We start from the raw sequence: 23,960 nt of genomic DNA, 5'->3' as shown, positions 1-23,960 counted from the left end.
CTACAATGGCCACAGTGTACAACGCTCTTAACGTAGCAAAATGTTACGGCTCTGCAAACAGAATGAAGGAGCCTGCACATGTACTCCCGCCCACGAGAAGGTCATTAGCATAGCATTTTATATCAACAATATGAATTCTTGATATAATTTTTTTTTATTGTCTATATCAAAAATGCAATTGTTGATATCAAAAATGGACAGCATAGGATTTAAATATCAGCTAGTTAGTCCTTAGTGTTAACCAAAAGTTAAGAGTGACAGGTGTGACAAAAGTAACAAATGTACTAAGGACATGGATAATGTAACATTGCAATGAAAATGCAACTCAACTTCAACCACATACCCTTCCTGCACTGTTCAGGAAGGCAGAAGTGAGGACCAGGTATTTTCATTAACACAACTGCATTAACACAACCTCTATATTAGCTCTTCTAACATGGGCAAAAATTGTACTCACAGCAAATAACCCAAATGAAATTCTACATGTTCCCTTAGACAAACACACAATCTCTCAACACCTGGATTTGTCCAGCATGGCGCACACAAGCAACTACACTTGAAAAAGTGTAACAAGAGTTGAACCAGCAGTTGTTAAATTCCTTTTATCAAGCTTTCTTTTGAAAATACAACAAATCCAAATGTGTTGTTTTCTCATCGTTTCTAGCATGAGTTGCAAAGGAAGACGTTTTACCTATGTAGGATGTTTTACCTATGTAGGCATCTGTGTCTCCAATGTACATCTCAATGCAGTGGCCGAGCATTGTCACAGAAAATGTGTCATCTCTCTTAAGACCGAGTGCCTATTTAAAAGAAAAACATATGTAAAAATAAACACAAATGAACAGCAATATGTATTCATGGATCACACTACGACAAAATCCACTACAAACTGAACGACTAGTACCGTGTGAAAGTAGTCAATGGCGCTTTCAAAATCTCCCATGAGGCTGTGCACATATCCGATTGCGGAGTAGGTTGACGCATGCTGGGGAATGAGAACCAGGGCCTGGCGGTGGTATTCCAATGCCTGGTCATACTTCCTGTTGGAGAACAGAACAAAACCAGCAATTTGAGACCCTTATTTGACAATCGTAGCAGCTCTACAGCCGTGCCTTGTGGCTGGGGGTTTTCAGAAAGTCTGTATTTTTGTAACCAAACACCTTTATAATAGGTAAAATAAAGAAAATCTTCTCTAGCACTTCGTGATTTGAGCAAATCACACATCAGTCACTCCAAGCAGGCTAAATCAAACAAAATACTTGATACAGGGATATTCCTGCATATAAAAAGCACCTTCCTTCCCAAAATATTGCACCGCCTTTATGTCAGCATGGTAAAACAATTTTGCGCTCATAATGTAAAGCGTCTATTTAGAGCATTGGGCTATTTTGAATGGGTTTGGGCGGAGAGACGATAGTATTGGTGCAGATTTCACGGTTTACTGTCAATGATCTGGCAACCTTGCATACAGGACCTTACCGGTCCTGACGTCGCAGAGATAAGTAACGTCGGGAAAAAAAGTGGAACCCTAGTTTTTACACCCAAGCATGTCAAAATATAAAAATTAAATAAAACTGAATTAAGACTAGAATACATCTAATACGCATAACATTTGTTAACGTTTCAGATGACGTCTAATGGATTTGAAGATTTTTTTCAACAAAGTTCGCGAGACAGACAAAGACGACTAGAAAGACGATTAGAGTAGGGTATGTAGGCTACAGTGCCTAACGACGTTTTATATTCAATATACCGTTTCAAAATCTACAATTAACATATTTAAGTAACTAACAATATAAATACATAAACGTGAAGACACTGGATTAGCGCAAGCAGCATAGGCAAATAGCCTAAACTGAAGGAAGTCAAGAGAGGGTTATAAATGGTGTGGCATCAAGGCAAGGATGGAGGGAAAAAACAACGCAACAAGGCTGTAATATACAGTTATGCTCAAATGTTTGCATACCTTTGGAGAATTGCTAATATATGTACCATTTGTAAAGAAAATTAGTGAGCAGGCAAAACATTTTATTTCTTATGGGATTCATATTCAACTGTAAGTTAACAGTTTCTAGTGGGGTTATGGAGCTTATTTCACCGCCAATGCATAGCTCTAATGTAAAGAATATCGTTGGCATTTCGTTTTGTGAATAATCATTTAGCCTAACAGATTTGTAGAATATTAAATTTACAGTAAAATAAGAAGAGAAACGTCAGAGATGTGTGCGATTTAGTTTCTCCTCTCCTAATATAAAAACAGTAACTGTGTAATAAGTTGGTTGAAATCAAGCGTGCCGCACAAGCCCTGAAAAGTGAAGCCAAAACGTCTCGATCACCCCCTGGTGAGTGGTCCCAGTATAGGTCATAAACCCCGCCTCCCATGTTATTCAATGGGACGCGAGACCAACTAAACAATTAAATTACCCTTCAAATATCTTTTTTCCGAAGCTGGTTTCTGTCATTTACTGTAGTTTGTATCACGCTAATGTAAATTCAAGAGTTTGTTTTTAAAATAAGTTGGTTTTTAGTTAGTTATTTAATGCTCTAAAAACGGTGGTGTGACGTCGTGATTCACAGCTGTGATTGACAGCTATCTGAGCCGAGGAGCCACTGAATCTTCGGAGGACTGAGGAGATTGGAACTTTACATTTAATCTCTAAATTTCTATAATTTATATAATTTCACACGGACATAATGGGTTGTTCTGCAGTACATTGTGCTAACCGATCTGGCATTTCCAATCGATCTTTGAATTTTTTTCAGTAAGTTAAATTTATAAGCTATTAAATTAGTAAATAAATGTAATGGGCTAGCTAACGTTAGCTAAAAGACAACAAGCCTCGTTAATAGCCATGTTAATAGCTAGCAGGTGATCGTTAGCTAGAAGTTACCAATTATTTTTGTATTAGGCCTATTCTAAATTAAGGTTAAACATGATGTAAGTTATGCTATAACATATCGTCTAGGTTTAACAAGCAAAGGTTGTACTGTACTTGGACTTGCGATTGATTACGGTATGCGCATTCTGCGAGGGAGAGTGAGGGCGGGGCACAGGGGTGGGGCCGTTGATTTCGCGGCTTTACGGCTTTACTTCCTTCTCGCTACTGCGCAGAACTGGTCCCAAGATCGCTATCTGCGCAGACGCAAGTCCAAGATGTCAGCGCCGTATCAGGACACTGGTGGCTTCATTTTTCACCAATGGAAAAGAGCGAAAGGGCGTCGTCCATTATTTATACAGTCTATGGTTGAAATGGTGATTACTAAAGAACGTCTGGTATTTAGTTTAATAAAACATTTAGATTTCCATTTTAGATTACCATTTGATGAATTAGCCTACACAAGAATGCTGAATCTCCTATTGAAAATCAGTGAATTTTGATACATAACCTAATTCAATTGTTGAATGGTCATGGAAATATTATATTTCATTCAAATTCAACCAAGACAATAATTAATCTGGGAGTAGCGCACATTAATCCACTGACATCTTGCATTCAGTGAGGGCTGATTAGCGCCTGGGTACCATTTGGGTACCAACGTGAAGTACCGTGGGCTATTGGCGATTTAAGTCTGAAAACAGGGGGGGGGGGGTTAAATAGTCTCCAAATAGTTTTCCTTTTGTAATTATTTTATTCTGACACCAGAACAATGTAATATATGCCTATTTACGACAAGTAATGGAAGGAGGTTATAGCTTTCAAAACGGCAGTTTTATTTTAATTACAAACTCAAACGCCAATTCACATAGGCATTTTGCGGTCCTACTGTTAAAGAAATGGTTTGACTTCAAGGAAGACCCAGGAAAAAGATGTAGAAAGCTGAAACTCTTCTCAAAACCAGAAAAGGAACCAGGCAAGCCTAGTTCAGCCGGCCCGCAGTTGAAAGTGATGGATGTTGTTGCCCCCACTGGATTTGAACCAGGGTCGCCCACGAGAAGCTGTGTCTTTAGCCGCTACACCATGGAACAGTACGGTTATCTGGTGTGGGTTTAGCATCTCGACATTAGATCATTCTGTCACCCATTAACATCAGACAAAGTTTGAATATTTTGCTAGACACCATTAAGCATTGTGTTAAACAGACTAACCTTTAAGGTTACCTCCACCACAAGTAGCATCTATGAACTGTATTGCTTAGACACTGGCCGTTAACAGCTTATTTGCCATTCGTGACTAGACACTGATACAATAACTAACTATCAATATAGGTGACGATACCTGACTTTTTCCTCAAGTGAAAAGACGAGAGAATTGTGTAGCCACTACTAGCCAGCGAAGTGTTTGTCTATCCTGAACAAATCGTAATATCCACCAGAAAGTTTTTTAATGTAGGCTTCCTACATTATTTTTGTCTATCCGGAACAAAACCGAATACATAATTTGAAAATCCACCAGAAATAGTCACAATATAACAGTAAACAATTATATTTTAAGCTTCCTATAACATAGCTACTGAAGGTTCTAGGCAGCAACGTTTTTGTCCGTCCTGAACAAATCCTAAAGCATAATGTGTTTTAACTGTGACAGGAGTCGACCGTGGGACCTGTTGTTCCGTAGTCCGCGTATCTAACCACTGCACTATTTAACAAGAGTTAGTCAGTCAGGCACTCAGTCAGTAAGAGACATTCACTCTTCTAGGCCGTCTCCGCTATACGCGGTCCGGGAAAAATTAAGGAAACACGTAATCATCACAGTACAAAACCAAGTAAATTAAACTTCAGGGATAATCTGTCCATTAAGGATGTATAAGCGATTGTGAATCAGTTTCACCTGTTTGGTGCAAATTAAAGTGACAACAGGTGCACTGGAGGCAACAGCAAGACTACCCCAAAAAGGGAATGGTTTTGCAAGTGGTGGCCACAGACAATTGCTCTCTCCTTACCTTTCATGACAGATCCTTCTCTAGTTTTGTGTTTTGCTATTGTCCTTGTCACTAACAGTAGCATGAGGCAGTACCTGCAACCCATTCAGGTTGCTCATGCAGTCCAGCTCATCCAGGATGGCACACCCATACATGCCGTCGCACGTATGGGTGTGTCTCCCAGTACAGCCTCAAGAGCATGGAGGAGATACCAGGAGACAGGCTGTCACACGAGAAGAGCTAGACAGGACTGTAGAAGGGCATCAACCCAGCAGCAGAACCAGTGTCGGCTTCTTTGTGCAAGGAGGAATAGGAGGAGCACTGCCAAAGCCCTACAAAACAACTTCCAGCGATCTACTGGTGTGAATGTTTCAGACCAAACTGTCAGAAAGACTCCATGAGGGTGGCATGAGGGCCCGACGTCCTTTAGTGGGACCTGTGCTCACAGACCAGCAACATGCAGCTCAATAGGTATTCACCAGAGAACACCAGGATTGGCAGGTCCGCCATTGGTGCCCCATTCTCCTCATAGATGAGACAACATCATCCAGTATGACTGGTTTGGCAGTGGGTCAGTGATGGTCTGGGGAGGCATACCCTTGGAGGGTCGCACAGACCTCCACTTGCTAGCCAACGGTACCCTGACTGCTGCGGTTAGGTACCGGGATGAAATCCTCAGACCCATTGTCAGAGCTTACGCTGGTGCAATGGGCCCTGGGTTTCTCCTGGTGCAGGACAATGCCCAGCCTCATGTGGGCAAAGCGTATAGGCAGTTCCTGGAAGATTAAGGCATTGATGCCATTGACGGGCCCTCAAATGCCCCGGACCTGAATCCAATTGAGAACCTCAGGGACGTTATACATCAGTGCATCCAAAGCTGTCAAGTAGCACCACAGACTGACCAGGAGCTCACTGATGCCCTGATCCAGGTCTGGGAGAAGATCCTCCAGGACACTATCCGCCGTCTCATTAGGAGCATGCCGAGATGTTGTCAGGAGGGCATACAGGCACGTGGGGGCCATATACACTAAGGAGTCACATCCTGTGATATAAATTGTTAGATTAGATTTCCAGTGTGTGTTTGAATCCATCCCTCAAATCGGTTTGTGATTTTGGTTGGCATTCACCGTTGGTACGTCATTTTGTTCTCAATGAATTACACAATGTACAGTAAAGATTTTGATCTTTAATTTATTTCCTTTATCAAGACCCGATGTGTGATTTAAGTGTTCCCTTAAATTTTTTTGAGCAGTGTAGTATAGTGGGTCAATTGCCACAACACCTCTGAGCGTTGAAGAACGACTCAACTTTGCCTCTGTTTTGGCCGTAGGGGTAATCACAAACAACATGTAGCCAACCCCGTATTACTATTGGAGCAAAGTCCTGCACCTCACCTAAATCTCTCCTGTACCTCTTGCGGAAATGACATTTCCCTTTTAGCCTTTAATGAACCGATTCACTCTAAATCGGAAAACAGGGCCATCCTGCTTGGAATTCTTTGTCAGAATAACAACAAAAATGCATTAACTGCTACATGCCCCATTTACATAGAAAGTACCCTAACCTTTTCAAAACAGCCACTTGTACTGCAAAGCCCCTACATTTGCTGAGTGGCTACTACTGCATGCATTATTCCTAAACAAATCCGTGCATGAACACTCAATGAGAGTCCCACTTACACTGAAGGACTAATGAAGAGCAAGAGCGTTAGGGTAGAGAGAAAAAAAAAGGGCTCTTCACCTAAAATGCCACTCATGTTAATTTTGGATCCCAATTTTTCAACAATGCTTTTTATGGCATGTGGAAGATAACAAAATGAACCCACTGACCAAAACCTGAATCCATAAATGAGAGCAAGGATAACACAAAAACATCATAGGTGATAAGATGCTGCACATACTAGTAAGAACTTCCATTCTGTTCAGTACCGTCCCCACAAAGAAAAGGACCAAATGTATGCCCGATCAATTCTGGATGAGCTAAAAAGCTAGCTACATCTACAGCATGGTTGATATTTATCTAACACCTGCTACAAATTCAAACCATGCTGTTATGCAAGGGAATAGTCTGTAGATAAACTATAAAAAGTGATGCCACTTGTGTCTAAGCTTAAAAATTTGAATTGAGCTGGCAGTCAGCACACATACTTCCTCACATTTTGTGTCTGGATGCAAACACTTAACAAGGAGGATTATAATTACTTTTTAACATATTTCCAGAAATATTTAGGCTTTTATTAGATAGAGATGGTGTGGAAAGTAAGAGAGATTGTGCTGAAAGGAAATGAAGTGGACTTAAGTTCATGTTGTGGCATGTGCAGGTGGCATCGTAGACAACCAGACCACACTAGGCCATGACGAAAATATAATCTTTATACTCACTTAAGTTTTCGACAAACATGACCCAGGTTGTTTAGGAGAGGTTCCCACTTGTCGACTGTAACCTATAAGATAATGTGATTTTGAATTGTTTGTTTGCATTGACAATAAACACATGGAAAATCCCCTTGACAAATACATAATACAATCGCTGCCAGTTCAAACTACTAATAAATTGAACACGAGTAATGTGGGCAGCTACCTCATTCCCAATGGCTTTTATCTTGTCCATGGCATCCAGGAACAACTTCTCGGCACTTTTCCAGCTAAAAAGGGCAGAATGGAACATAATTTGTAGGTAGCCTAACAGGTAGAGCACCAGATAAGCAATTGAAAAAGTATCCAGACAAACCCAGACAAGGTAGAAAAATAGGTCATTCTGTTCTTGAGGAAGACTGTTAAACATCATTGTGCTTGCAAGTGACTCTGGATAAGAGCATCAGTTAAATCAATAAAATGTCCCTGCAGTTTCAGAAAAATCATAAATCCACACATAAAAATCATTCTAAAATAAGACAAAATAACCTTTTGGCATACTACTGTGTCGACCCAAGGCTGTGCCGGTTCAGATATTTCAACCGCGCGGGTATTCCATTGCATCCTATAGTCTTGGATGCCTGTGTGAGTGTGTATGAGTGTTATCCCACTGTGTACATGTGTAAGCATTATTAAGTAAGGGTGTTCCTGAGCGCCACTCACTCTCCATTCTGGAAGGCGACCACAGCCACCTCATGCATTACAAAGGGGTCTTCTGGGGCGATGCTCAGGGCCTGACTGAAGAAACGCTCAGCCAGTTTGGAGTTGTTTGTAAGGCCATACTCCAGCCCTATATACAACATGGGGAGATGGCATCTGGACCAGAAAGATTAGGGCAAACATTAAGGGTCAGTAACAGTGGGCAAGGTACAAAATCTGGACATTACATACACTTGTTTGTACATTTCTAAAAGTTTTAAAAGACAGGCACCAAGATGCATCTTTGTAATACCCCTGGGAAATCTTTTACATGTGTATATTTTGTTTTTTAGCACATTATAACACTGTTCTGTAGATGTATGGGGTTATTGGTTGTGTGAAAAAGTGGTCTGGGTACAACATTTATTTTGATAGGATGTTAGATTAAGACTCCTCCCACACTGGACAAGCTCCTGTGTTTGTCTTTCAAAGTTTTCAGACCCGGTAGAAGACCTTTTGCAAAGAGTTGTTCTTCATGCTTGTTTGCAACATTGTTTTTTGCATTTACACACATCTATATACCATATACAGTGGGGAGAACAAGTATTTGATACACAGCCAATTTTGCAGGTTTTCCTACTTACAAAGCATGTAGAGGTCTGTTATTTTTATAATAGGTACACTTCAACTGTAACAGAATTTACAAAAAAAATCCAGAAAATCACATTGTATGATTTTTAAATAATTCATTTGCATTTTATTGCATAACATAAGTATTTGATCACCTACCAACCAGTAAGAATTCCGGCTCTCACAGACCTTTTAGTTTTTCTTTAAGAAGCCCTCCTGTTCTCCACTCATTACCTGTATTAACTGCACCCGATTGAACTCGTTACCTGTATAAAAGACACCTGTACACACAATCAAACAGACTCTAATCTCTCCACAATGGCAAAGACCAGAGAGCTGTGTAAGGACATCAGGGATACATTTGTAGACCTGCACAAGGCTGGGATGGGCTACAGGACAATAGGCAAGCAGCTTGGTGAGAAGGCAACAACTGTTGGTGCAATTATTAGAAAATGGAAGAAGTTCAAGATGAAGGTCAATCACCCTCGGTCTGGGGCTCCATGCAAGATCTCACCTTGTGGTGCATCAATGATCATGAGGAAGGTGAGGGATCAGCCCAGAACTACACGGCAGGACCTGGTCAATGACCTGAAGAGAGCTAGGACCACAGTCTCAAAGAAAAACATTAGTAACACACTACGCCGTCATGGATTCAAATCCTGCAGAGCATGCAAGGTCCCCCTGCTCAAGCCAGCGCATGTCCAGGCCGTCTGAAGTTTGCCAATGACCATCTGGATGATCCAGAGGAGGAATAGGAGGTCATGTGGTCTGATGAAACAAAAATAGAGCTTTTTGGTCAAAACTCCACTCGCCGAGTTTGGAGGAAGAAGAAGGATGAGTACAACCCCAAGAACACCATCCCAACCGTGAAGCATGGAGGTGGAAACATCATTCTTTGGGGATGCTTTTCTGCAAAGGGGACAGGACGACTGCACCGTATTGAGGGGAGGATGGATGGGGCCATGTATCGTGAGATCTTGGCCAACAACCTCCTTCCCTCAGTAAGAGCATTGAAGATGGGTCGTGGCTGGGTCTTCCAGCAATGACCCGAAACACACAGCCAGGGCAACTAAGGAGTGGCTCCGTAAGAAGCATCTCAAGGTCCTGGAGTGGCCTAGCCAGACCTGAACCCAATAGAAAATCTTTGGAGGGAGCTGAAAGTCTGTATTGCCCAGCGACAGCCCCGAAACCTGAAGGACCTGGAGGTCTGTATGGAGGATTGGACCAAAGTGCAGTGCTGCAGTGTGTGCAAACCTGGTCAAGAACTACAGGAAACGAATGATCTCTGTAATTGCAAACAAAGGTTTCTGTACCAAATATTATGTTCTACTTTTCTGATGTATCACATACGTATGCAATAAAATGCAAATGAATTACTTAAAATCATACAATGTGATTTTTTTGTGATTTTTGTTTTAGATCCCTTCACTCACAGTTAAAGAGTACCTATGATAAAAATGACAGACTTCTACATGCTTTGTAAGTGGGTAAACCTGCAAAATCGGTAGTGTATCAAATACTTGGTGTGTGTGTTTGTGTATAGCACACATCTGGCAAAACAGTTTTTGAGGACCGTTTAAAGAGACCTGGTTAAAGAGACCTGGCTATTGTACAATAACCATAAATACCCCTTCATCAGCTGGGCCGCAGTAAAGTATGCAGCCATTGCCTGATCGTGTTCACTTTCCACAGCAAAAGAGTGACCGTATGCGATCCACGCGGGACCGTAAGTTCGCTCCAGTGTGGTCGCTTTGCTGTGGAAGACAGCATAAGGAATTTAGAGTAAATAACATTCTATCCTGTTACTGAGTAGATTTTTTTTAAAAGCTACACTGCAATTATTCTATGTTATTCCGCAGCAAGTAAATCAATCAAAACATACGTAATTCCAATAAAGAGATTAGGGACAAGTAAAGCTATGAAATCCGGTACCTGAGATATCTACGGGCGTGTTCATTTTTGTGACCAACCATTAGATAGTAGCATCCCACCGCAAACCAAGACACCTGGATGAACACAACATTCACCTTCTGGTTAGTGGTCAAAAAAAGAAAATGGAACAAACTGTACCTAGTAGTGCTTTACTACGTGCTCATGGCAGATGGCTGCTATGGAGAGGTATATTGGGCAGGAGCTATACTTACTGGGTTGTTGGGATACAAGTCCACAAGCTTGTGGGAAAGGTAAAACAGTTCTGTGAGGGTAAAATAGGAAAAACATGAAACTTTATTTTTTTTCACAACAAATGAGTCAAATGCTCTGTCATGATTAAGAAAAAGGTAAAGGCTGACTTCGGGGGAAGAAGAATTCAGACCCACCTCTTTCTCAATTAAAATAATTTTGATGGCTCATCAAAGATGCTGATAAGCCACTGCAACTGCAGGTAGATCTATTGCAATTATTACATAAATCCCAGATACCAATTATTTTATAAACAACGATCTTTTAACAATCTTTTTGCACAATATTTTGATAACAAAATCATGTTTCCAATCTGAATAAAATCTATCTCAACAAATCCCATGCAAATGATGTCAGTTTCCATCAGTTAGGATGTCAAGCACATTGAAGCAGAAGAGCATTTGACAGCTCTGCAGAAAGTTATAGGCGCAGATCATTTACTGAAACTCGTTTTCCTCATTTCAGTATGTTTAAACCTAGTTTAGAATTGTTTTGCTATGCACAGTAATACAATTACACAACATTAGTATTTAATAGACAAACACGTTCAGACGCTTATCTGTTGCATCAACTCTGATCGACAAAAGGAAAAAAACACTCAAGCAATATTCTAAGTCAAATTTTGTTATTTCCAACCATATTTCCTAATTAAATAATGCACATAAAAATGGATAGAAATTTGTTGTCCAACTACTTATTAAAATGTTGGAACACGTTTTCCTACGTAAGTGAAGGCTGCTACAAATAACTAGGCTGTAATATTTTCAGCAAATCGAGAGGTGAAACAGCGAATGCACAGCGAAATGCTATTGTCATTGCTTTGCTGTTGCATTTTGTGAACAGCAATCGACAAAAACATTGATTTACTACTAGCTCCAAAACCGAACATAACTGCAACACTCTGGGCGCATTTTGTTTTTAAGTCAAATTGAAAAAGAGGTGAGACCAATAATTTGGAGGAGGCAAATTGCTGGATTTGCACCAGAAAGGTGGCACTCAAAAGCACAAACACCACGAATAATAAATAATCTCCAGATACACCACATATATTTTTATAATATTAATAGACTTACACCATAACAGTAGCATAACATTTACAACATAACCATTAATTGTTGCTCAAATAATTGCGATTAACAATTTAATTGTATAACTAAAACGTTAGTCGTCACAGCCTTACTTCCAAGGTACTGCTATAGTATCCAGGTTTGCTGACTGTTGCACACTTCTTAATAAATGGTCAAATATTGGCATCATACGACTTAGGACAAAAACAGTTTGCAAGGGTGTGTCTTTCCAGTTTTTGTATATAATGTCAGAAGATTATTTTTTGGATGGAAACAATTTTAAGTATTAAATTGACAGGTACGATTTGTGCATCGATCAGTTGCGTGTTTTTGCCAGAAGCTGGCCTTTAAGAGTGTCAACAGTCTTACCATTCGCTTTGCTGAGCTCCACCAGGGTTCCTATATGAACTGGTAAACAGTTGGCATGGAATGGGTCCTTCACCATCACCCTTAAAGCCAAATAATTTGGGTTAGGTGTAGAAAAGGGGAAAGTACATAGACAGAAGCGCATAGACTTTTCACACAATTGCAGCCAAACTAAGAGATGACGTCAACTAACGTAGTCATACCAAAAGAGCAACAGATCTAGGTTAATTGAGGACAAGGTTAACTTGGTTACTGCCATAATCTCAAAGCAGTGGTTGTTTAAGGTTAGCATAACTAAGAACACATTTTGGGAGCAACTGGGGTTAACCATTTAACACAGGGACAGCTCAGAGATTCGATCTACCAGCCTTCCGGTCACTGGTGAGATGCTCTAACCACTAGGCTACGGTTGTGTTGGTTATCAAACTTACATAGAAGTGAGTTTGTAGCACATTTTAAAGTCACAGTTGTAATAATGCCTCTCTGCAAGTGAGACCACGACATCCAAGTTGTCAGCGAGACCATTGACCATCTCTGGGATCACCATATCACTGGGTTTGTTGTACTGAAGGAAAGAAAAAAGGCAATGATGGACGAGGAGAACAATATGGAGAAAGGCAGGAAAAGAAAAATGGATTGAATAAGATACACTGAAGATAAATAATCACTTCTAACTTGAGTAGAATCACAGAACATTTGAGTTGTTGATATTGTCATACTGAAATGCAACTTAAGAATATACAACAGGGTTCAATGCGAACTGTTTTCCTCACTGGCCCCATCGGGGCAGTTTGTCTGAAATCTACTGGCCCGAACTGAATAAAAAAAATAAATACATAATTGTCTTTACAGATATATAGTATGTAAATATCACATCAAAATATTGATTAATGCCAGAGATTTGCATGTGATATAAGACATGAGCCCTGATACAAGCAATTGCTGTTTACATAATGATACAACGTACATCAATACTTTTAAATGGTTATCAAAATATTAGCTACTATAAATATCACCTTCTCAGAAAGATGCTTGCTTATTTGATGTGACAAAAGTATGAAAATAAAATTAGTTAATATTTATGGTAACAAAAATGTAGGCCTACTTGCACTAGTTGGTTGATTGACTTCTTGTGTATCACTGCTAACAAGCGCTTAGGCAGGCGTAGTTAACATGACACTTACTGTTTACAATCCATGTCCATATAGATTCTCTACCCGTATTCAACGGACTATGTCATGGACGTAGTCAGAGAATGGTTTCTCCCTCTTCACAACATAAGCGGATGTAATTAGTTTTGGCTACGTGCCACCTCATTCATTGGTATAGCCGCAGGATTGTCAGCAGCCCGTTTGGCCACAATACACGTGACATGCTGCAGGGACAAGAGCAGGTTTTCGGTAGTTGTTGGTTCCCTTAATAAACGACCTTGCCTTATTGCCGGGAACGCACAATATAAATGGCAGGACGTGTCCCTTTGCATCATAGCCTACAATACCATATTTGGGTCCTGCTCTAGTATGCACTATGAACTATGATTGGTCTAAACAGCCATCGAATATAATTTGTCAAAAAGACATCGGTACTGTAACACACCGTGGGGGGAAAAGAAGTGCCAGAGACACATTTTAATGAGAACAAGCGAAAATCAAATCAGGAAGAGACAAAGATTACATGCAAACGTTATAATACGATACTATGAATTTAAATGGGAAAATGTAACACTGACCTGACTGTCTTTGACTAGTGGCCCGACGTTAGGTCTTACTGGCCCCAGGCCATCGTTAATGATGAACCCTGTACAAGTCCTGACATAGAAGACAACAAGGGGACCTACCTTTTTCAACTTGTTCTCAAACAGGAAGTGAAGTAATTCATCTTCTTCCTCGTTGCACTGTTGGCTGAGTGGAAGGGAGTCAAGGAAATCCTTTTCTGCACACAAATAACATTTTTAAATCAGGAGCCTTGAAAATTCTTCTACAAATAAACATTTGAAAATGAAAGGTTGCTGGTTCTAATGTGAGACAACAAGGTGAACTATTATTTATTTGAGCAAGTCAATAGACCGAAATCCCCGAAATCCCAAAATAAGAATGAGTAAAACCTTGAAAAACAATTTTATTTAGGGAGATTTATTCTGAATGTTTAAGGCTGTTGACATTTGTCACTGTTAAGATTTTTCCTTTTCTGAGCCTCAACCATCCTTAGTGCAAAATACAATGTTTGTCAACCAATGGCTGATGCCACAACCAGAGGTAATATATCCAGTTGCTGAATAGATATATACCAAACTAATCAAGCTAGCAAAATAGACCTGCTGCTCCCTGGTTTTTATAGCAATTAAGTACAGTACAATCTCTACCTGCGCATTGCTTGAAGGGACCAGGTGCAAAAATTACCATCAACAAAAACTGATAAATTAGGAGTAGCCTTTGGTGTTGCAGGTGAGATAATTGTATTTTTCACTGACATAATGTCCTGAGTTGAGTGGCAAAAACTCAATCTGATTTGAGGTGGTAAAACGGAGAAGAGTCAAGCGGGGGGGGGGGGGGGGGGTGAATACTTTTGAGAGCCACTGTATTACTCCTACTACAGACTAGGGATGTGCCTGACAAATATTTTCGTTTGTTAATTCCTCAGCTTGTGTCATCAAATAGTCGACCCCACCCACTCATGCCAAAAATAAGTACTAAATGAAAAAAAAATTAAGGTAAATTATAATATGTTATGTAATAAATGCAACGTTTTTATAAAAAATGTAGTCAACCTCAATAACGTTTTAGCATTAAAACATTTGGCTAGATATACTTTCACTCAGGAGACATTCAGATTCAGAAATGCCATAACAGCAGCAAATAACCTAATGCATAGGCCTGTAAAGTCATTAGTATTTTATAAATTATTTATTTCAAATTATTGTTACAAGCTCTGCCATTAATTATAATGAACTATAAAGGTCAACAAAAAATGTGCATTGTCTCCGGTGATATGTATGAATCGCCTTACATTAGCTAATGTCTGTGTCAATGTTTTCTGGCCATATGAACAAAATAATTAGACTATCTAGCCAGCTGTTTTTTTTTTTTTTTATACACAGTCCCTTTAAACTACTTTCCAAACAAAATTACACTTAATATATAGACTAACAGAGTTACGTTACATTCTGAATTTAATCTAACAAACCAATCGATGCGTTCCAGAGAATAAAAAAAATCCTAGGAAGGAAGTTTAATAGGAATAAATTCTATAAAATGAATGAACAAAATACAAGCAATCTGGCTAGCGCCTCCATAGACGCAAAAATTTAAGGAATCATTAGGCAATGTCCATATTATTATGAACAATTTATTCTTGTTTAAAACAATTAGCATGTCCACGGGCTCCACGTACTCCGGTAGACAAGTAGGCTTACGTAATCTGTTGACTATCAGGCCTGCGGCCAAGAAAACTCTCAGTGGGTACAGATGTTGCCGGAATGCACAGGTATGCTTTCGCAGTGAATATTTCCTGTACTTGGCTGTTACCCAGATTTATTTAGTCTATAAGAAATGGCCCGTCATTACTGCCACCAAGTGAGTCAATTGGTAGTAAAGATTTCTTTTGTAATGAAAATTAGATTAACTTGTCAAAATCCTTGACAATTTGACTATTTGTTCTCACCCCTACTATAGACTACAAAAAAGTACAGTACTTTTGGGGGGGAAACATGATTCCATATGAAGCGCTTATGCCTGGTTCTATTCCCACTCTCGCTCTGACCTCACCTTCCTGGGCAGTCAGCATGTGGTGGGATGTTAGAAGGTCGAAAGCTTCAAAGCAGTACACGTCCAGTTTCAAGGCCTCTTTGTAGCTGGAAGTGGCCAGAGGCCGGTTATCCATGGCGTCATAGATCTTGCCTCGCAAAAGACAGATGGAGCTGTTGATCTGATAGTGGAAAGGGGAAGAGACCACAGGGGGTCAGGTTCACTGAAGCAGCATCAGTTGGGGAGCCTCCTGGGGCTTCTAACATAAAAACCAATGCATCAATTCTGCATGAAAATGACAAAATTGTGGATAGGCTGGATATCTGAAAAAGCACTGTGATCACTGGTGACAGAACATGCACGGTATAAAATACATTTGGATTTTAGATAAATGACAGATCCTTTGATTAATTTGATATACATTGAAGGAAAAAAGTATTTAATCCCTTGTCGATTTTGTACGTAAGCCCAATAAAAAAATCTGTCTATAATTTTAATGGTAGGTTTATTTGAACAGTGAGAGACAGAATAACAAAAAAATCCAGAAAAACATGTCAAAAATGTTACATTGATTTGCATTTTAATGAGTGAAATAAGTATTTGATCCCCTCTCAATCAGAAATATTTCTGGCTCCCAGGTGTCTTTTATACAGGTAACAAACTGAGATTAGGAGCACACACTTAAAGGGAAAACAATTGGTAACACAGTACACCGTGAAGGACTGAAATCCTGCAGCTCCCGCAGGGTCCCACCGCTCAAGAAAGCACATGTACAGGCCCATCTGAAGTTTGCCAATGAACATCTGAATAATTCAGAGGAGAACTGGGTGAAAGTGTTGTGGTCAGATGAGACCAAAATCGAGCTCTTTGGCATCAACTCAACTTGCCGTGTTTGGAGGAGGAGGAATGCTGCCTATGACCCCAAGAACACCATCTCCACTGTCAAACATAGAGGTGGAAACATGCTTTGGGGGTGGTTTTCTGCTAAGGGGAAAGGACAACTTAACCCCATCAAAGGGACGATAGGTAGGGCCATGTACTGACAAATCTTGGGTGACAACCTCCCTTCCCTCAGCCAGGGCATTAAAAATGGGTCATGGATGGGTATTCCAGCATGACAATGACCCAAAACACACAGTCAAGGCAACAAAGGAGTGGCTCAAGAAGAAGCACATTAAGGTCCTGGACTGGCCCAGCCAGTCTCCAGACCTTAATTCCATAGAAAATCTGGAGGGAGCTCAAGGTTCAACTTGCCAAACATCAGCCTCAAAACCTTAATGACTTGGAGAAGATCTGCGAAGAAGAGTGGGACAAAATCCCTCCTGAGATGTGTGCAAACCTAGTGGCCCACTACAAGAAACATCTGACCTCTGTGATTGCCAACAAGGGTTTTGCTACCAAGTACTAAGTCATGTTTTGCAGAGGGGTCGAATACTTATTTTACTCATTAAAATGGATATCAATTTATAAAATTTTTGACATGCATTTTTCAGGATTTTTTGTTGTTAATAAACTGTTCTAATAAACCTACCATTAAAATTATAGACTGATCATTTCTTTGTCAGTGGGCAAATGTACAAAATCAGCAGGGGATCAAATACTTTTTTCCTTCACTGTATACAAAACTAAATATGACTTACAAGGGATGAATTCATAAAAATACACAAATACAGTTGACATGAAAATAAAGTACTATGTGCCTTAGTCACTTACAGACCAGTACTCAAATAGTTAACCTGTAACCCCCAGAATGAAAAACACCCCAACATTTATCCCTTTTGGGGCAGACTGAACTGAGACTTACAGAGGCAGGGCTCATTTCCCAGTCCTTGGACGAATCTAGTATCCCATGGTCTTCTTTGACATTTCGGTCAAGCAGCTTTTTGCTGGCTGGCTCCTCCATGTCCAGGATGTCCAAGGCCTGCTGGAACTCTTTTGCAGCATACTGCATAAAGCACAAACACTAGGTGAGTGTTTCCTATGGCTTAGCACAGTTAAGAGCATGTTGCAGGTCAAACGAGGTTTGTGGTTTTTATAACTGCATACAGTTAAGCACAAAAGTATTCATACCCATGCCTATTTTGAGCTATAGTGAATTTTTATTTGATCAATAGGTTTCTTCTGCCTGGAAATTACATAATTGACAAAACATGGTAAGACATTGTGCGGGAGAAACAAATGAATAACGTAACTATTTCTGTTTTTAGCCATGACTTGCAGTTTACAAGTAACTGACTAAAGAACTACTGCTTTTCAGCTGTTCTCAATATATAGGTGATTAGAATGCCCTCTCATGGTGGATATTACAAGACCATTGTAAATGGTATAGACACTCACCTTTTCTCAAAAATATTCAAAAATGTCAAGGGGTATGAATAATGTTGGACATGGCATTTTTCATAAAAAATATGAAGAAAAATGTATCAGAAATATTTATGTTATTCATTTGTATCTCCAGCACAATGTCTTACCGTGTTTTGTCACGCTTGTCATTTCCAGCCAGAAGAAACCTATTCGTCAAACAAAAATGGACTATAGCTAAAACGTTGGCATGGGTATGAATACTTTTGGGCTTAACTGTATGTAATAAATATGTACTGTTGTGCTCAAAAGTTTGCATACCCTTGGAGAGTTGGCAATACATGTACCATTTGTAAAGAAAACACGACTGAGCATAAGAAACATTTTGTTTCTTATGGGATTCACATTCCACTGTAGGTCATAATAGAATGGCACAATCATAAAACAAAACATGGCAACAAAGAAAAAAAACAGGCCAAGTCTAGTTCAGCTTTACATGCACAGCTTTTGTGCAGAAGAATGCAAATTGTCTGCCAGTATTTTCTGATAACATGCTGCATTCATCTCACCATACATTTTTACAAGATTCTCTGTGCCCTTAGAGCTGACACACCCTCAAAACATCAGTGAGCCACCACCGTGCTTCACAGTGGGGTTGGTATTCTGTTCACTATAGGCCGTATTGACCCCTCTCAAACCATAGCGCTTTATGGTTGTGACCATAAAACTCTATTTTGGTCTCGTCACTCCAAATTACAGTGTGCAAGAAGCCATGAGGCGTGTCAAGGTGTTGCAGGCATATTGTAACCGGGCTCTTTTGTGGCATTGGCGCAGTAAAAGTTTTTTCTAGTAACTCCACCATGCAGCACATTTTTGTTCAAGTATCGTCGTATTGTGCACCTTGAAACAACCACAACATATTTTTCCAGAGCAGCCAGTATACCTCCTGTTTTTTTTGTATCCCGAACAATTCTTCTGGCAGTTACGGCTGAAATCTTACTTGGTCTACCTGACTGTGGCTTGGTATCAAGAGATACCTCAAGAGAATTTTAAACTTTTTAATAAGTGATTGAACAGTACTGACTGGCATTTGCAAGGCTTTGGATAACTTTGTATATCCTTTTCCATCTTTATAAAGTGCCATTACCTTGTTACGCAGGTCTTTTCTGCTCCCCATGGCTCAGTATCTAGCATGCTCAGCGTATCCACGTGAGAGCTAACAAACTCACTGACTATTTATACACAGACACTAATTTCAATTTAAAAAGCCACAGGTGTGGGAAATTGACATTTCATTGACATGTTCACCTGTGTGTGGCACCTAGTGTGTCTGTAACAATGTCAAACATTCAAGGATATGTAAACTTTTGATTAGGGCCATTTGGTTATTTGTGTTATCATTATGATTTAAAAATGAGCCAAACAACTGTGTGATAATAAATGGCTTCATGTGATCACAATCCTTAAATAAAAAGAGTTTTCTTGCAGGATCATTGATATTTTCAAGATTGATACACAATTAGGATTTCAAGTACTTGTCTCTACTACATAAGGACAAAAGGAAAATATTTACAGATCAAAGCAATTGTAGCTAAAAACAGGGAAATAAGGTACAGCTGACAGATTTTGTGCCACAAAAAAGAATGTAATGTAAAGGCAATTGATGCATAGCCCAAAGTATATTTTTCAACACAAGAAGTAGACCAACGTTATACTCACATGGCATCTAGCAGCGAGATATTGACAGGCGGCGTATAACTGTGAAATTGAAGATAGATATTGGTAAAATTAAAACACACACACACAGTCGAAGAGAACGGCATACGCCTAACCAGCAAAATTGAACTGGTCTTGCTGCATGCTAATCTAAACCCCTTACTATTGCGAGGGAAAACAACATACCTTATCTAGTTTGCGTGACCGCAGGGCATGGGATGCTCTGTGGTACTGGGAGGTTAGATAAAGGCACTGTGCTAGCCAGTAGATATCCTGGGGGTCTTCTGCAAAGACAATATTAAAATACCACCCTGGTTAGACAGCTTACCTTTTACAATGACTTGCAACACTGAAGGCAGCTTAGAGACAAGATCAAAATGTTTCTTCACTCACCATGGGACAGGGATGCAATCTTATCTGCCCAAAATAGGGCACTTTGATACTGTTGCTGAAAACACAAGACAACATAAGGCATAATGAAACCAGACATTCTAAGCGTTCACTAAAACTTTAAGTATAAAAGCTGCAGATGTCAATACTGCTCACAGAATTCATCAAGTTTAGATGTGGCTGACGGCATTGGACCTTTGTAACACCAGCCACAATACAGTCAGGCCACAGGTGGAAATAAGCTGGAAAAATAAAAATCCCAATTGAAAATGATTAAAGTAACTTAGCAGATGCACTCATCCAGTAGTCAGTGTAAATGTTTTTAATTGCCCCCCCATGGGAATCAAACCAACCATCTGCCATTTTACTAACTTAGCTACACAAGACCTAAAAGTAAACGTTGTAATTGAATGGAAAATGTGAAAGTTGGAATATAATCTCTAACACAATAATTAATTGCATAAACAATTGTCACAGTAGACATTTGGGTATTTTATAACCTGCCTATACTGGAGATAGTGATTCCAGATTCAAACATTTGCAAAAGCCTATTCATGCAAATCTGAACAAAAATCTTATAAAACCTGCCAAAAAGTGCCTAATCTCATAGGATATATTTTATGGTAAAACTACATAATCACTATATAATTAAATTCATATCTTACTGAACCTTATCTAGTCCACTATTACAGGTTGAATCCCTTTACATCAATTAAGTAGCAGACCTTTATTTCACAAAGTCGGTACTGGCTAACCTCCCTAACGTTAGATCGTAGTACATGTACTGAACCAAATTAAGGACACTAGCTAACAGTGAAATCATTGACTATCTTGCCAGTTAACCTCCTTGGAAATGAACATTTACTTTACTAACGCAATTCGTTACACACCTGTATACCGTAGGCATATCATTCTGAACAGTACTACAGAGCCAATTCACAAAATGTACTAGTAATCTAAATTGCAAACTATCTATCTAACCCGGATCACCAAATTATGTCAATCTGACAGCGTTTTTGAACGTGTTTGCTAACTAAAATAGCTAGTTACATTGCAGTCATTACGTTGGAAGTCTTTCTTACCTGATCAATGTAGTGCCGTACACGTTTTCTAAGTCGGTCAAGATTCATTATGATTGTCCTGATGCTCCCTTTATAATACAAACCGTATCATTATCATTCAATGACAAAAAAAACTATATTGTGATCATCCGTTGTTTAGCGGGTTAACTAGCTAGCTACGCAAAATCCGCGGCTTCTTCTTCTGCAGCGGAAGTGTCTCTTAAAAACTATCCGCAAAGAAACTCCAGCCTGTGATTGAGGGTTCCGAGCATTTCAGAAAAATGAATAGCTATTTAAATGAATAGCTACTACATTTTAATATAGGGGAGAGCAATATATTTAGTTAAATGTATGATCGATATAGCAAATAAAAATGTATGTACATTCTTAAATAAAATACAAAAGGGTAACCATTATACATGGAGCCCAAATTTTGACATTTAATATAGCAGGTGCTCCTACCCAGAGCTACTTTCAGTTAGTTATATTACATAGCATAAGGTTTTGTCATTGCCTATAGGTTTCTAAAAAAAGTATAATCATCAATTGCAACTGGATCAAATGGGTGTTGTTTATCTTTCAAATTTTCATTTATTTCAAATTCTGTGCCAAAATATGTTCACATCCCTGTTAATGAGCATTTCTCCTTCATTATAATACATTCAACTGAGGTTCTGACACATCACGGAGCTAATTAAAAAGCATGATCCTTACACAGGAATGCCTTATGCTGGGGATGATAAAAAGCAAAAGCAAAATGTGCAGTTTTATCTTATAACAAAAATCCAGATGTCTCAACAATGTCCACTAGAGCTATTACCAGGGAAAGCATTGGCAATTTCTCTATCATAAGCTGCCTTCAATGTTGTTTTAGAGAATGTTGCATTAAACCCATCTGGATATGGCTTCTTCACCTGCATAATCATATCTGACCAGCCCCACAGACAGCTGCTAAAACAATGACATGACATGACTGCAGTTCAACATCACAACCAGGTTCATGAGCAAAAGCTCACCTTCGATGCCCACTGACAGGCCGGAGAAGTGTGCTCTTAATTGATAAATCCCAGTTTATACTGTACTGTGCAGATGGCCAGGGGCGTAGGTCTGATTTCAAATGTGAGGGGGACAAACACTAGAGTACCGTGGTGACGACGGGCCATGGTGCAAGCTGTCCTTGAAAAATTGGCTAAAGATGTAGTTCATAATGTGGGTCTTATAGATCAAACATTGCCATGAGGTTATGCGGCATCAATGTAGATCAAGTTGTTCATGTCATACAGTGGATATAAAAAGTCTACACACCCCTGTTAAAATGCCAGTTTCTTGTGATGTAAAAGAATGAGTCAAAGATAAATCATGTCAGAAATGTTTCTACCTTTAATGTTAAACTCCAAGGAGCAAACAACAGTAGTGTTGAATTTCAGTGGCTAGGAAAAACTCCCTAAAAAGGCCGAAATATAGGAAGAAACCTAGAAAGGAACCAGGCTCAGAGGGGTGATCAGTCCTCTTCTGGCTGTGCCGGGTGAACATATTAAGAGTACAAATTGTAATAATTAATGAATGCATGTGGGCTGAGTCCATGACCAGAGGGCCAAGGACAGTGACAACACAGGGGAGGGGGAGGTGTCAGCACAGTGGCAGCTGAAATCGTCAGGTATCTTCTTGATCTGCAACACAACCAGGAGGACTTTGGACAGGGACAGCAACAGGTTTTTCAAGCCTGGTACTCCCCAGGTGTGGGCAAAGACCTCATGTCCTCCTAAGTTGAAAAAGGCAGGAGACAGTGAAAATTTTGAAAATGCATTCCTTAGATCTACAAGGATTTATAGTGGAGAAGGAGAACTGACCCTACTCCCCTGGCACAATAATATAGCAGCGTAAGACCTTGGGCTGAGACAGCGGGGTCCAGTGAAACTGTGTCCAACAAGCAGGAAATCGATCCACCCACATTGCAAAGCATCAACCAAAGGGACACCCACCAACCGCAACCACCCTGAATGAGGGCCGAGTATTGCCGTGTATTACAACCCAATTGCACAAGTGTGCAACAGAGAGACACCAACAAGCCAGTGACTCCCGAACAGCATTGGTGGGAGGGCATCCCAGTGGCAAAGAGAGCCCATCTGGCAAGACAGCAAAGGTGGACAGAATCAAGCCTTTCTAGTGACTTTCACACCCCTGGGCCAGATTACACTTAATCATAGACCATGCTGTAGAGATGAGTCTTTAGTAGACACTTGCTTTGCACTGAGTTGCATTCCTAACCTTAATTGGCAAATCCTTCCACAGTGGTGGACCTCTATGAGAGAAGGCCCTGCCTCCGGCTGTTTGTTTAGAATCTCTAGGTACAACTAAAGCTGCGAGCAGCGTTTCAGGGGGCCAAGTGGGGCACAGGAAGCATATTACTGCATGATCTCACAAGAGAAATGTTTTGCTGTTTAAAAATGCCCAATGCCACTAGAAGTCAGGATGTCCAATCAAAGGAGATGAACTCAAAACAAAGCAAAAAGACCTTGAAACCAGAAATTCTCCTAAACATGAGAATCATGGTATTACAGAGGGGATGTACACTCACCTAAAGGATTATTA

The 23,960-nt window shown here is 39.9% G+C and overlaps 1 protein-coding gene across 3 annotated transcripts in view; it reads right to left on the bottom strand.

The window, feature by feature from the left end:
* The window catches only part of cdc16 (cell division cycle 16 homolog (S. cerevisiae)), a 29,749-nt gene extending 8,127 nt beyond the window's left edge, over positions 1 to 21,622 (bottom strand). The window contains exons 1-17 of one of the 3 annotated variants that reach the window (XM_010905696.2): positions 21,390 to 21,622; positions 20,311 to 20,365; positions 20,104 to 20,201; positions 19,921 to 19,959; positions 17,705 to 17,845; positions 15,922 to 16,081; positions 13,995 to 14,089; positions 12,589 to 12,722; positions 12,161 to 12,240; positions 10,688 to 10,737; positions 10,476 to 10,549; positions 10,172 to 10,297; positions 7,938 to 8,090; positions 7,441 to 7,504; positions 7,242 to 7,303; positions 905 to 1,040; positions 692 to 800 (exon numbers count right to left, since the gene is read on the bottom strand). In XM_010905696.2, coding sequence (XP_010903998.1) covers positions 692 to 800; positions 905 to 1,040; positions 7,242 to 7,303; positions 7,441 to 7,504; positions 7,938 to 8,090; positions 10,172 to 10,297; positions 10,476 to 10,549; positions 10,688 to 10,737; positions 12,161 to 12,240; positions 12,589 to 12,722; positions 13,995 to 14,089; positions 15,922 to 16,081; positions 17,705 to 17,845; positions 19,921 to 19,959; positions 20,104 to 20,201; positions 20,311 to 20,365; positions 21,390 to 21,437 — 1,624 coding nt within the window. In that variant the 5' untranslated portion in view covers positions 21,438 to 21,622. Of the gene's footprint in view, positions 1 to 691; positions 801 to 904; positions 1,041 to 7,241; positions 7,304 to 7,440; positions 7,505 to 7,937; positions 8,091 to 10,171; positions 10,298 to 10,475; positions 10,550 to 10,687; positions 10,738 to 12,160; positions 12,241 to 12,588; positions 12,723 to 13,994; positions 14,090 to 15,921; positions 16,082 to 17,704; positions 17,846 to 19,920; positions 19,960 to 20,103; positions 20,202 to 20,310; positions 20,366 to 20,463; positions 20,549 to 21,389 lie in introns of those variants that run through there. The other 2 variants (XM_010905697.2, XM_020055105.2) reach the window with 2 other exon arrangements.
* Positions 21,623 to 23,960: the final 2,338 nt, after the last annotated feature.

Source organism: Esox lucius, chromosome 16 (genome assembly GCF_011004845.1).
Source record: "Esox lucius isolate fEsoLuc1 chromosome 16, fEsoLuc1.pri, whole genome shotgun sequence".
NCBI lineage: Eukaryota > Metazoa > Chordata > Actinopteri > Esociformes > Esocidae > Esox > Esox lucius.
The sequence above is the reverse complement of the archived record's forward strand: the minus strand, read 5'-3'. Positions and strand labels throughout refer to the sequence as shown.